This window comes from Antechinus flavipes, chromosome 1, assembly GCF_016432865.1.
Source record: "Antechinus flavipes isolate AdamAnt ecotype Samford, QLD, Australia chromosome 1, AdamAnt_v2, whole genome shotgun sequence".
Classification (NCBI taxonomy): domain Eukaryota; kingdom Metazoa; phylum Chordata; class Mammalia; order Dasyuromorphia; family Dasyuridae; genus Antechinus; species Antechinus flavipes.
Window position 1 is genome coordinate 648,908,913 of NC_067398.1, and position 14,767 is coordinate 648,923,679.

At 42.8% G+C, this 14,767-nt stretch overlaps 1 protein-coding gene across 1 annotated transcript; it reads left to right on the forward strand.

Moving 5' to 3' along the window:
• Positions 1-7: 7 nt before the first annotated feature.
• FBXL6 (F-box and leucine rich repeat protein 6) lies at positions 8-14,479 on the forward strand. Its single transcript, XM_051971295.1, has 10 exons — positions 8-99; positions 5,839-6,379; positions 6,594-6,752; positions 7,104-7,167; positions 8,773-8,904; positions 9,011-9,118; positions 9,297-9,410; positions 9,872-10,103; positions 11,489-11,735; positions 13,819-14,479. Exons 2-10 carry the CDS (start codon positions 5,883-5,885, stop codon positions 13,967-13,969), a joined length of 1,704 nt encoding a protein of 567 aa, XP_051827255.1. The 5' UTR covers positions 8-99; positions 5,839-5,882; the 3' UTR covers positions 13,970-14,479.
• Positions 14,480-14,767: the final 288 nt, after the last annotated feature.

The window sequence follows — 14,767 nt, forward strand, 5'->3', positions numbered from 1 at the left end:
AGTCCCGCCCAACCACCACATGCCCGGAAGTGGCGGCTGAACGCGCGGCAGACCGAAAGTCCAAAAGGAAGGTGAGGAGGAGACCCAGGCCCGAGTCAGGTGAGAGACCCGACTTTGTCCCGCCCATTCACCTTCCCCAGAAACTTCCAGAGACCCCCGTGTGGCACTTTAGGAGTCCCGGTGCGCCGGCCCTATCACCTGGCTCTTCCCCCCTCGCAGGGCCCCTCCCCCCAAAGCCCCTCCCATCGCCTGGGCCCCCTTCCTCATGACTAGGGTCCCTCCTTCCCTAGAGCCCCTCTCCTTACGGAGCTCCTCCCTCCCTGCATTTTCTCCGGGTTTTGCAGACATAGCTCCTCCTACCTGCTGGCCTCTGTTGCAGTCCTCCCTTGTGTGCTGGGAACCCCCGAAAAACAAAACGGGAACTTGGCTTCCAGCACGGTCAAACAGCCGTGTGCCCCAATCAGCACATGCAAATACAGGGTGTCCCCAAATTCTCAGTGCGGTTTTAGCTTTTTAAAACGGGGCTTTTAAGGACACTGCGTTGTGTACATTGGGTGAGCCCTGTCCCCTGTGAGAATCCTCTGCGAGATGGTTGTTCTGGGGCCAGGTTGCACGCCAAAGCTTTGGTCTCTAGTGATTTTAACAGCTCCCTGGGGTTCTATTATCTTCTCTTTGCAGGGGACTCCCAGCATCTACTTGTCCAATCCTATTCCAGTAAAATGTTCATGTACTACAACTTGTTTAACTTTTCCTTCATCAGCGAGGCGCCTGTTTTGGTTCCCATTAGAAAACATGCTGCTACAAATAATTTGTAGTGTGTGAGGCCTTTCTTCATCGAAAAGCATTCATTACGTGCAGACTTTGTGTCAGGCATTGTGCCCAGTGTTGGAGATACGAAGAAAAGCTGCTGTCAAGGAACTTTCAGCTTCATCCAGCGGACAACCGGTTGTTGGCAAACTGAACAAATCAGAGATGTAAAGGATAAAATGGAGATAATCAACGGAAAGAAGGCACTGGCGTTAAGGGGGAATCCTAAAGGGTTTGTGCAGTGATAGAGAAGGCAAAATTAGCAACTGATTGTATAAGTGAATGAGGAGTGAAGATTGCAAAGATTAAAGTCAGGTGTTGCTTCTACAGAAATGGGAAAGTATGGAAGAGAGGTGATTTGCGTAGATTCAAGCTTCCATTCTGCCTCAGATATTAACTATGGACAAATCTGTTAATCCCCCTAAGCCTCAGTTTCCTCCTTTATAAAATGAAGGTGTTGGAATTGATGACCTTAAGGCTCCATCTAGCTTTGAATCTATGTTTTTGATGTTTAAATTTGAGATGTCTACAGGAAATTCTGTTTGAAATGTTGAGTTGCCATATGTAAGGTGAAATAACGGGATTAAATTTCATAGATCTGTGAATCATTTGTAACAAACCTATATAGGTTAACTAACCTATGGATAAAATGAGGTCATTTAGAATTTAGAGGGAGAAAAAAATACCTTGGAGAAATCCCATTGTTAGAAGATATGGTATAGAAGCTGAGTCAGCAAAGGAGACTAGGAAAGAATAGTTATATAGGAAGAGAACCAGAGAGGAGCAGCCAGAAAATCTAGGAGGGGAATAGATGGGGAATTAGTAATGTGTCCAGAGTAGGGAAGTCAAAAAGGATGAGGATGAAGAAAAGAATTTTAGATTTGACAATTCAGAGATTGTGATAACTTTGGAGAAGGTAGGATTTCAATTTATCTGTAGAGTCAGAAGCCAGATGACAAAAGATTGAGGAGTGAGAGAAGTAGAAAAACCATGTGTAGATAGCTTTTCTTAGGAGTTTGGCTGAGAATTTTGTTATTTAATTGTTTTAGTTATTTATGTCTGACTGTGATCCCAGTTGGGTTTTTTTTTTTTTTTGGCAAAGATGTGAAGTCATTTGCCATTTTTCTTCTCCAACTCATTTTATATATGAGGTAACTGAGGCAAACAGTTAAGTGACTTGCCCTTAATTAAGGGCACACAGTTAATAAGTGTCTGAGACTGGATTTGAACTCACAAAGATGAATTTTCCTAATTGCAAACTCAATACTCTGTCCACTGTGCCATCTAGCTGACACATTGGCTAAAGAAAAGAGAAGAAATTATGGGACAAGAGTTTGAGCCTGGAGTCTAATGAAAGATTTTTTTTTTTTAAGTTTGAAGAAGACTTGGGCATGTTTGAAGGAAGCAAGGAAAAAATCAGTATATGGGGAAGAAGTAAAAATGTGTGAGAGAGAGACAGAGATGATTTAGGAGCCATTCTGCACATAAGAAGGGATAGGCCTTGGTAAGAAGAAGGGGACCACTTTTATCTCAAACTGGAGGAAAAGAAGAAAGCGTAAGGAAATGAGGAATTTTACGATAAAGAGGGAGCACTTCATTGCTATGGTCTTAACTTCCTTGTTTGAAAGGGGTTGGGGAAGAAAGACATGTGGGAGATCTGAAGATTCACAGAATTATAAAAATGGATGCAAGGGACTTTAGCAGCCACTGAAACCACCTGATACCCAAAAGGAATCCTCCCTGCTGTATAACTGACAAATCCTCATACAGTCTCTGTTTCAAGACAGAACAGCTTCTTTGAGAATGAGATAGTATATCAGTAAGCAATAAAATTGACCTTGAGGTTAGATAACATTATCCTTTCATACCAGGTTAATTAATTCACCGTTTTCGTATAATATTTGTTTCTAAAATCCTTTAATTGATTTAGAGTAGTGGGATTGCTAGGTCAGAGGATCAGAAGGGTTAAGTTACTTTCACAGTTCCAAATATGAGTTGAAATCATAATGTTGGACTATTTAAATAGCCCCAGTTCCGATAAAGCAGTGTATTTTGCAGTGTGTCTCTCTTCTCACAGTCTCTTCTACAAGTCCCTTCTATTCACATGCTAAACTTTTAAATACTATATGAGACCAAGTCCTCCCCACTCATGTCTTCCCTTCTCCAAGCTCAATATCCCCAATTGTTTTTGCCGGTCAAACAATATATTCACCAGTACTACTCTTGATACTGCTTGATTCCTGAACATGCTTCAGCTTATCAATTTCCTTCTAAAAAAGGAATTTTTTAGACTAAATTCAATGCTCCATTTAACAGTCTGACTAGGAAAGAAAAAATAATATTACCTCTCTTGTCCTGGATATTGTACTTCTCATTCCAAGTTTTTGACCACTTTGTTTCACAACTGATTCACGTTGAACTTGGGAGACCACAGAAACCTATAGCTCTTGTTTATAAAAATGGTTGATTATCTATTCACCTGTATATCCATTTTAAATGTATTCATGCTGTTCTTTTTTCAATTCAAGTGTTAGACTGCATTTATCCCCATTAAATTTCATCCGATATGATTCAGCCCGTTAAGCCTTTTTTTTGGATCTTATTGTTGAATATATTAATTATCCCATCACACCATGTAGAATCACAAATCTTGTAAGTATACTGTCTGATTCCATCCCAATCTTTTGGAGACATAGCTAAGTTTCCATTAAGGAGTCAAATAGGCTAATAATATTTAAAGGAATAAGTCTTAATTATGGCACATTTTAACTTACACAAGGGAAGTCCTAAAGCCTGGAATGAGACTTCCCCTCAGAGGAACATAGGGCAACAGGGAAAGGATACAACAGGGTCTCTCAACCTCAGGTGTATGGTCTTTAGGTTATGGGAGGAGTTAGGGGAGGGTCACTGCTGGTTCTTTAGAGAAGCTGCCCCTGGACTTGGCATACCTTCCTATGCCAACTCTCCTCTTTTACTTCTTATTATGGAGGGGGTGGATGGAATCTGGTCTCCACACCAGGGCACCAGGGGGGTTCTTGCTTGGATATTTTTGTTTTCCCATCTCTGATGTTATAGATAGAGTAAGGATAGAGGTTGACTGATTATAGTCCTTCCCCACCCCCACCCTACCTACATAAGCATTTGTCATTCAAGTTTCTAGCAGAAGATCTCCAGGAAAAAGCAAGATAGTGGGATATTGGGTAGGAGTAGAGAATGTGTTAGAGACCCCACCCCCACCCTACCTACATAAGCATTTGTCATTCAAGTTTCTAGCAGAAGATCTCCAGGAAAAAGCAAGATAGTGGGATATTGGGTAGGAGTAGAGAATGTGTTAGAGAAGAAACATTTTCTTACAAGTTTTAGGAAACTCAGAGTGCCAAAACCAAAGAACAGTTTTTTGATTATTCATATACCACTTACACCTTTATCCAAGTAACTGACAAAAGTGTTGAATAATAGCAGAGCCAAAGATAAGAATCCCTCCAAGAGAGATCTCTTTTCATTTTGATGTCAATACATGAATGACTATTCTTTGGGTCCTAGCATTTAACTAGTTCAGAAACCACTCAGTTGTCCCATCATTTGGCACATACCTCTCTATCTTGTTCACAACTAGAGTGAGAGAGATGTTCTTTGTCAAATATTTTTTTCTAAAATCTATGTATATTCTGTCTATTGCATCCTCTGATTTCTCATCCCAATATGTTTATAATGAAGTACTTTAATCTTATCTATAATAGTATTTCTTCAGTACAGATCATGCCTTCTGTATCCTGAATGAATCATGTCCTTGAACTTTGAAAAATCCTCCTTAGACAATGTATTCCGGTGATGTCAAACTCAAATAGAAATCTGTGTTGAGTTAGTAAACCACAAATTAACATTGTCTCTGTTGTAGTTTCTTATTTTGCAAAGCATTTCCTAATTAAAGTGTAATCTTGTTCAGGTGGTCCAGGAATTTGACTCCTCTGTTCTATCCACCAGGTCTTTTAATATTCTGTCAGTATCGTGCAACATTTAAATAATTCATCTCTTGTCCCTCTTTCATGTTATATAATACAGTCATTTTTATGATACTTGTATATAAATCATCTGTGGTAATCACAGATTAAACTGATATCAGTTAAACATTTATTAGTTGTGCTCTATACCAAGCACTGTTCTTGGCACTGGTGATAAAAAAACACAGATGGAACAATTTTGACTCTTTAATAGCTCTATTTTATGCCAATATACAGCGTGCACATACATAAGTATGTGCAAGATAAACATAGTAATTTTGAGAAAGAGGGTGCTAGCAGCTAGGAAAATCAGGAAAGTTTTCATGGAGAAGTATCTAGAATCTTGAAAGAAGAAAGGAATTGTAGTCATAGAGGGGAAGAGGAAGTGCATTCCAGACACTGCAGATGGGTGGAGTGTTGTGTGTGATCAACCGCTAGGAAGACCATTTGATTGGATTATAAATTATTGAAAAGGGAATAATATATAGTGAGAACCTGAAGAGGTAGGTTAAGGTTTGGTTGTGAAGAGATTTAAAAAACAAACGACACACACACACATACACACACACACACACGCACACACGTTATTTTAGAAGCAATAGGAAGAATCTGAGTATGAGAATCAAATAGTCAGACTTGAGCTTTAGAAAGATTACTTTGTTGGTTGTATGGAAGATGGTTTGAAGTAAGAAACTTAACACTACTTATTATGAGGCTATGCAACAGTCTGTGTGAGAAGTAATTAGGATGTGAATTAAGGTGGCTCTGTAAAATAGAGAGGTGTTGGATGTGAGAGATATTATATAGAGGCAGAAATGACAGGATTCGGTTACTGATTGTTTTTGTAGCGTTCAGGAAAATGAGGGGTCATCTGGTGTGTACCTTTCACTGACCCCCCACTCTCCCCAAAATGGGGAGCATGACAGCATGGTGTGACAATGGGGACTTCACATGGGTTCTTTGTCCTCACCCTTAGAGTTCATAGCAAATGTTCTTTTCTTAAGACTGACTCTTCTGGTTTCTCTCATAGCATCCACGAGAGGACCATTATGATTTTCTCCATCTCCTGAAAACATGGAGGAGCTTCTTGAGGACTCTGGCAAGGGGATGGCCTTACCTTCACAAGAGAACTCCAATTCATCACAGCAATCATGTTTCAAGTCTAGCAAGAGATCAAGGCCCTCAGCTCCAGTTGGGCCCCCTCCAAAAAAAAAGAAGAGAAAAAGTTCGTGGAGGCGACCTTCTGCACGGGTTGGCTACCATATTCATGAAGCTGAGGACATGCTGCTGATTGTACCCAATCTGGAAGAGCCAGCGCCACGGACCCACAGAAAAAAGGCCTCCCATCTCAGGAAGGTAGCTCGGCCAAAGGTCCGCCAGCCAAAGCGTCACCAGCCACGTCGGGTGGAGTCTGCAGTCAGTGCAGATCCCAGCCCAGTGCAATGGAGACAGTCTTCTCAGGATAACACTGTTTCAGGGCCTGGCTGGGGAGACCACATTCCTCTGGAGATCTTGGTTCGAATTTTCCAAGTATTAGTGGCATCTGATGGGGCAGTGCCTTTCCTTTGCAGGTATCCAATCCTTCCCTGAAAGACTGAGTTAGAAAGATTGTCAAGGGTGGGACTGCAAGAAGGTATTCCAAGTAGAGGGAAGAACATGAAGGCAAGGAAGGAGGGAGGCCAGCTTAGGGTATTTTGTATATTTTGTTGTCCCAGGTGGGTGAGAATGAATACTTAGATGACATAATAAGGAAAGAAAAATAACAAAATCCCTTGTGTCTTTCAGGGCTGCCCGTGTGTGCCGTCTGTGGTATGATGCTGCCTCCCACTCTGTGCTGTGGCAGAAGGTGTCTCTGGCCCCTCCATGGCCTTCTCGCTCCAAGGGTCCTCCTTCAACGGTGGAGAAGAGGATTCTCAGTTCTCTAGAGTGGCTGGTGCCCAACAGGTGAGGCACCACTCCCCCTCACACAGTATGAGTTGTCTGCCTGTGTCTTTTGGCCTGGCTTGCTCCTCCGGCATTAGCTTACCCTCAGCTTGAGATTGTGCACAGAGTTGAAATACCTCCTGTTGAAGGAAGGGGTGAGGGAAAGGATTATTCCTGGCACACAGAACCACTCTCTTTTTAGGAAGGATTGCTGTCCTGAATCTTCCTGCTTTACTTGGACTAAGGGAAGTAGAAGGGGTGGAGGGGTAGCTCTCTAGGGGCTTTTAGGACAATGGTTCATACATTTTGTTAGGAGGAGCTGAATAGGAGATCTTGGGAGAGATAGATAACATATCTATTTCTTCATGGCAGGTTTTCATTACTCCGGGAGCTTTCTTTACTCCACTGGAAAAACTATGTACCTCTGATACTGAAGGTGAGGAGATTGGGATAGGCCTGGGAGGAATAGGCTAACTTTGTTTTGTTTTGTTTTGTTTTTTTAATTTTTAAAGCTTTTTAAGATATGTGAGGATAATTTTTCAATATTAACCGTTGCAAAACCCTTTGTTCCAATTCCCCCCAATTCCTCCTCACCCCCTTTCGTAGATAGCAATAAACTTGTTTCCTAATCCTGCTGTTTTCTTTCACAAACTGAAAGACATCTAAGTGCTAACATTACTTATCAGCATGCATCTTCCTCATCTGGGCCAGGAGTGCTTAGTGGACAGGAGTTCTTCCTACAGTTTACTTGCCCTCTCTCTGGGCAAGATCAAATATGTCTTTCTAACACAAGTCTCTAAATTATTCTAGTCCCTTTGGTAGGGAGAGGAAGGTTCAGAGCCCCACTCTTCTAGGTAGCTAGGTGATACTCTGAATAGCTCTGAGTTGGAGTCAGGAAGGCCTGACACTAGCTGTGTGACTCCAGACAAGTCATTTACTCTCTATTTGCTTTAGTTCCTCAACTGTTAAATGGAACTAATGATAGCACCCACCTCCCAGGATGATTGTGAGGATAAAATGAAATATTTGTGAGAAGCACATAGCACAGTGCCTGACAAATTGTAAGTGCTATATAAATGCTTATTCCCTTTCCCCTCCTCTTTTTATTTCCTCTTATATTTTAATCTTTTCTCTCCTGCCCCATTACTTATTTTCTGCTCTGTCCTAAAGTTCAGAATGGGGAAAATAGAAATCTGAGGAAAAGAAAAGTGGGCCCCAGTCTTGCCTGAATACCACCCATGGGCACAGACAATATCATTGCTACTATCATAGATCAGCCTTATCACTTCCCTGCTTCGAAGACATTTTGGTGGTTTTCAATTGCTTCTAGGATCATTTACAAACTCTTCTAATTGGCAGTTAAAGCTCTTTACAATCTGGCTTCAAGTTATCTTTCTTGATTGATCATACATCACTCCTTATCACTCTTTGCTTTGTGTTACAGCCAAACTGAACTGCTTGCTGTTACCCATATGGGATGTTACATCCCCTACCTAAATACCTTTACACAGAAATACTCTGCTTGGATTATTCTCCCTCCTCATCTGTACTTTGTAAAGTCCCTGCTTTTCTAAAAAGCACAGTTGCAGGACTCTCCCTCCTTTCTTTTCCAGGAACCCTTTTCTATTCCTTCCAGATGTTTACACTCTTGCTCTCAGAAAAACAAAACAAAAACAATCCCAACAAATTATGTTGGATATGTGTCTTGTATGTTTTGGAGGAAGCCTTAAAAGAAGGCTGAGATGAAGAGGGAATATATTCTAGACATGGGATGTAGTATATTCAAATGCACAAAGATAGAATACCATATGTCAATTAGTATTCCAATTTGACTGGGTTATAAAGTATAGGAAGGGAAAGAATATGAAATATGGATGGGAAAGTTTTTGGGTGCTTGAATTAAGAAGGGAGAGGGGATAGGATTGGATCAGCTCTGGTTTCCCTCCCTTGTGGAAGGCCTAAGGAATCAGGAGGGGTAATGGGAGGACCTCTGTGATGAAGATGAATTTGTCTAATGCCAAGATCTCTTCTGTCCTAATAGAGTGTCAGTGCATCTTGTCCCCACCTCACATCTCTCAAGCTTTCTCACTGTCAATCTGTGACAGCAGAGGCCTTGGTTACTCTGCCCAAGGCCTGCCCCCAGCTGGATAGCCTCAACCTGCAGAACTCCCAGGTGAGTGCTCTGTCCCACCTGTCCATTAGGACCCACTATCCTGACTCTTCTCATTCATCCTCCCTCACCCCTAAAAAGCAATGATCTGCTTAATGTTTGTTTTCAGATGGAGTCAGCAGCAATAGTTGGCTTTCTGGAGGCAGCAGGCAAACAACTCCGGCAACTATGGCTAACTTATAGTAGCCAAATGACCTCCATCATCTCCTTACTGTCGGTGAGCCTCACTTGATGGGGTTGGGAGAAAGGATGGAGTAGGGAATGAGAGGGTGGGGACTGGGGAAATAGAAGGCAGGCTGTGTTTAGGGAAATGGGAACTTCTGTACCTGTCCTAAGCTGAGCTGTACCCTACTTCCCTATTCCCTAATCCTCCTCATCCCTGGTCTCCTTGGCAGAATGGCTGCTGTCCCCAACTCCAGCTTCTTGAGGTGGACACAGGAATAAAGCCCAATAGTCAACACTTTCAGCTGCACATTGAAGCTCTGCAGGCTGGCTGTCCCCAGCTCCAGGTACCCCTTGTCCTCATATCCTCTTGTCCCCAATCATCGATTCTTTCCTTGTCCCCAGCTATAGGTATTTCCCAGTTTCACTTGTACCTGCTATTATCCCCGCCCCAGGAATCCTTCATTTTCAGGTAATTGTATCCCTGGCTGCTGGGACCAGTCTCCTAGTCCCCATCATCACTCTCTGTTCTTAGCTATCAGTATGGCCTTGCTCCAGTATAGTTGCCCCCTGCTCCCTGCTTTTGTCTCCCTTCAGTTCCCAACTATTTCTGTCCCCATCCATTGGTCCTTTGTTCCTAGGTGCCAACCCCCTATGCTACCTTGGCTACAAAGTAAAGCTGCTTTCTGGATGTGTCTTTTCCTCCCTTGTCTTCTGGTTCTTTTCTTAGCCTAAAGATCTGACTGAGCTCCCACCACTTGGAGCATCTGACGAACTCTGAGCCTGGGTGCCCTTCTTGCATTCGCAGGTCCTGCGGTTATTGAACCTAGTTTGGTCCCCTAAGATAGGCGGGCGTGGGGTAGCCCTGGGGCCTGGTTTCCCAGACCTGGAGGAGCTCTGCCTGGCTACATCCACCATCACCTACGTAAGTGACGAGGTCCTGCACCGCCTGCTGCACAGATCTCCCCGCCTGCGGGTGCTGGACCTTCGAGGCTGTGCCCGCCTCACACCTTCAGGCCTGGCCAGCTTGCCTTGCCCTGGTGAGTGCTGGGCCTGCTCTGCTTGGTCTTACCTGGCCTGGGCACGTGGGGCACTGAGCAGGAAGAGATGCACGTAGGTGAGGACATGCAGAATGTTGGAGTGTGGAGGAGAGTGCTGAGCTTGGATCTAGGAAGGGCCAAGTTTAAATCCTGCCTCTGCCACATATTAACCATGTAATTATGAAGAAGTCATTTCATCTCATCATAAAAGATTTTAATCTTTTTAACTGTGAAATGATGAGAGTAACACCTGTAGTGCCACCCTCTCAGATATTAAATGTAAAGTGATTTACTTTAAAGTGCTCTCTAAATGTTAGTTATTCTTTATAGCAGTGGTTTAAAAAAATTAATATTAGCTTTTTATTTTCAAAATACATGAGATAATTTTCAACATTCACACTTTCAAAAACTTGTGTTCCAAATTTCCCCCCCTTCCTCTCCTCTAGACAGCAAGTAATCCAGTATAGGTTAAACATGTGCTATTCCTCTATCCACATTTCCACGCTTATCATGCCGCACCAGAAAAATCAGATCATAAAGAAAAAAAAAAAAGAAAAAATGAAGCAAAAAAACAACAAAAACAGTAAATAATACTATGTTGTGATCCACACTCAGCCTCCACAGGCCTCTGGAAGCTGATGGCTCAGTGCAAAACAAGTCTATTGGAACTGGCCTCAGTCACCTCACTGTTGAAAAGAGCCATGTCCATCAAGGTTGATCATTATATAGTCTTGTTTTTGTCATGTACAGTGATCTCCTGGTTCTGCTCACTCACTCAGCATCAGTTCATGTCAGTTTCTCCAGGCCTCTCTGAGATCATCCTGCTGGTTGTTTCTTACAGAAAAATAATATTCCATAACATTCATAAACTATAAATTGTTCAGCCATTCTCCAACTGAAGGGCATCCTCTTAGTTTCCAGTTTCTAGCCATTACAAGAGGGCTGCTGAAACATTTTTGCACATGGGGGTCCTTTTCCCTTTTTTATGATCTCTCTGGGATACAGACCCAGTAGGGACACTATATAACAATGTTTATATTAGTTTTTATTATAAGGAAAATACAACAGGAGCACAAATAACTAATATGTAGTATTGCTGATCACTGCATCAGAATAGTGTAGTAGTATATCATGTCAGAAGGGGAAGATAATTTCCAGCTGTGGAGGAGAGAAAGCTTCCTAGAAGAGGTGGCAGCCAACTGGTTCTAGGGATGAGGAAAACTACACCATAGATCCTGGTGGGGGTGGGAAGAGTGGAGAAGAGGATTTTGGGGCTGGGATGGTTTTTTACCTCAGAATATAGATGGGGCATCTAATTTGATGGTTCTGATCTAGGTGTCCAGGCTGTACCATCAGCCCTGAGCACCCCCTTCTCCCTCCCTCAGACCTAGAACAGCTCCACCTGGGCTTGTATGGGTCAGTCATTTGGGTGGCCCTGCCCAAGGAGGGAAGCCCCTCGCTCACGTGGAAGTGGCACCGCACTCTCCAGGAGCTAGACCTGAATGGCCAGTGCTACCACGAAGAGGATCTGAAGCAGGCCCTGGCAGCTTTCTCAAGCACAGAGCCTGGACGCGGCCCTGTCCTTCGCTCGCTGAGCCTCAAAGGCACCCAAGTTACTGTGGCGACTATCAGGTCAGGATCTAAGCCTTCAGGCTCTACTCAGGGGTCCTCAAACTACAGCTGCAGGCCAGATATGGCAGCTGAGGACGATAATCCCCCTCACCCAGGGCTGTGAAGTTTCTTTATTTAAAGGCCCACAAAACAAAGTTTTTGTTTTTACTATAGTCCAGCCCTCCAGCAGTCTGAGGGACAGTGAACTGGCCCTCTATTTAAAAAGGCCCTGCTCTACATGCTCCCCAGGTGCAATTCCCTGCTCCTCCCAGCCCAGACGCGGTCCACAGCTTTTTTTCTTCTTTCCTTCCCAGGCTTCCTTCTCTTCAAGTCCATCAATCTTTGATTTCCCTCTGTCCTCCTTTCCCTCTTTCTCTTTTCTCCTTTACAATCCCTTCTCTTTCTGTTGAAGCAGAAGACACCCCCACAATGTTAGTGTCCCAGGTCAGTGTCCTGCCTATAGTGAAAGAAATCACAATCTCAGTTTGTCTCTTAAGTTAAGGGGCAAAGACATTATTGGGCTAAGTTCCAAGGGTATTTAGCAAAGAATCTGGAGCAAGAAGATAATTTTATGGGAAAAAGAAAGATCCAGTTTTTCCAGTCATTGATATTCTAATTTTATGGGTTAGAGGTAAAATTGAGGAATGGTTTTAGAGGTGGAGTTGAAGAGTATTGATTCTACGGCTTAGAGGTAGAGTTGCACCCAATTCTCAGACACTTTGTTATTACTGACTCACAGATTGTTATCTGACAGCCAGTATAGTTGTGGTACTTCCAAGTCTGGGTAGCCTTAGGGTTATTGCTACATCCTGCAAAAAACCAGTCTGTTCACCTTAGACTGTTGTGCCACAGTTCTCTTTAATTGTCCTGACTCGGTTTCCATGCACTAGTTTCCCTTGTCTCAGTTTCCTTAACTGTTCTGTCTCAATCCCCTTAGTTGTAAATCCCCCTCTGGGCCATTAAGACTGAGGACTATTTGCTCTAAGGTTGCTCTAAGGTATAAGGAAAATACAACAGGAGCACAAATAACTAATATGTAGTATTGCTGGTCACTGCATCAGGAAAGTGTAGTACTACATCATGTCAGAAGGGGAAGATATTTTCCAGCTGTGGAGGAGAGAAAGCTTCCTAGAAGAGGTGGCAGCCAACTGGTTCTAGGGATGAGGAAAACTACATCATGGATCCTGGTGGGGGTGGGAAGAGTGGAGAAGAGGATTTTGGGGCTGGGATGGTTTTTCCTGCCCTCTTTTCTGCCCTCAAGAATTTACACTATCCCTCTAAAATATTCCAAGATACCCCACTGACATCTTTTTCTCTGTATTCAGACATCCTGTCTCTGGGTTTTTAGGATTTATGGCCTCCCCTATCCTGACAGAAGTTTTCCTGTGCTTCTTACCCCTTCCTTTGTTTAGAGAAAAGGTATTTAAGAAGTTGGGGTTCCTCCATTCATTGCTGGAGGCTGGATGCTGGAAGCAGGATTCTTTGAGATGACAGTCTCCTCCAGCCCTGGGACCAACATGTATTCCTTGGTCCCAGTATATCTTTATCTCTGTCTGATTGGATAATTTGAGATGAGAGTCCTGTCCAGTCAATTATACTCTCCCATTAATAAAATATTAAAAACTCTCTAATCTCTCTCTTGCCTTAGTTTCTCCAGCATTATAAGATATGCCTTCTCTCAATCCTCCTTTCTTTCCTCTAATCTTTCTTTCTTCCCTTCCCCAAAACCTCTCTTCCTCAGAACCTGCTTTCCTTTATTCTCCCTGTGTTCCCTCTCCCAGCCCTTTTACTCTTCCCCAAACTCCCACCTTCCTTTCCGCTCAAAGCCTTTCTTTCCTTCCCCTAAGAAACTCTTCTTTCCCTCTGGATCTTCCTTCCTTACTTTACAGGGAAGACTCAGGGAGCAACTTCCTTCCCGTGATCCCTTAACCTTAGCTCATTACCTTGGAGTAATTTCAATTTAATTCTATTTAATATGTAACTATATAAACTATATGGCAACTGTGTCTTGCCATCTCTCAGGGCTGACAGGTTATGGGACAGAGAGTCCATTGCGATGTTTACTGCAGAAATGACTAACTGCCCCCTTTCTGTGCCTCCACAGCGCTGTGATCAGCAGCTGCCCAGCTCTCAGCTACCTCAACCTGTCTTCATGCCGACACCTTCCTCGGGGCCTGAAGAAGGCCTACCGAGGACAGTCAGAGATCCAGTGGTGCTTGGACCAGCTCCTTAGCACCACCTACTTCTCAGGATAAGCTCTTCCTCTTTCTCACCCACTGTCCCTGCATACCCTCCTGGGTGCTCTTCCTGTCTTTTTCCCTTCTCCCATTTAAAATTAATATTAAAGATTTTGTAAAATTAAAATCCTTTTCTAAAATAACAAGAATATCCATGTTGGGACAGGAAGGAAAAGGTCTGAAGGAGCAGAAGATGATTTCAAGCCAGATTTTCAGAGATATCTTAAATTCAGCATCTCTAAAAAAAGCCTCCTACATCCATCTTATTCTGAATGAAGCCTTTCCTGACTCCTCCCATGCACCTGCAAGTGTTGCCCTCCCAAGCTACCTTGTATTTAAGTACTTTGTATATGTTTGTATTCATTCACTTTATATTTATGCTGTCTATATTTTTATATCTGTGTATCTTTCCCATTAGAATATAAGCTACTTTTTAGAGGAATTTTTTCATTATTTGTACTTCTGTCACTAGTGCCCAGCATGAGATTCATATAGTACGAGCCTAATAAATACTTGTTGATTGATGAACTGAACTATACCTCATTCCCTGTAAACATGAAAAATATGGGAATAAAGGGCCCAAATCCCACAGCTCTTTAGCCCTTGAAAGATTCTTGACCATATTCTGCAAATCTTCCATCAAAGGCCTAACAACTTAACACACTGAAACTTTCCACTTGCTCCTTTAACACACATTTACCAATATATGCAGCCTTTGGTCACTGCATAGGTCTTTTGATCCAAATAATTTTTAATATAAGTTGTATTGATACACTAAGAAGCAAAATTTCTTACCAAGAACTCCACTTACTGATG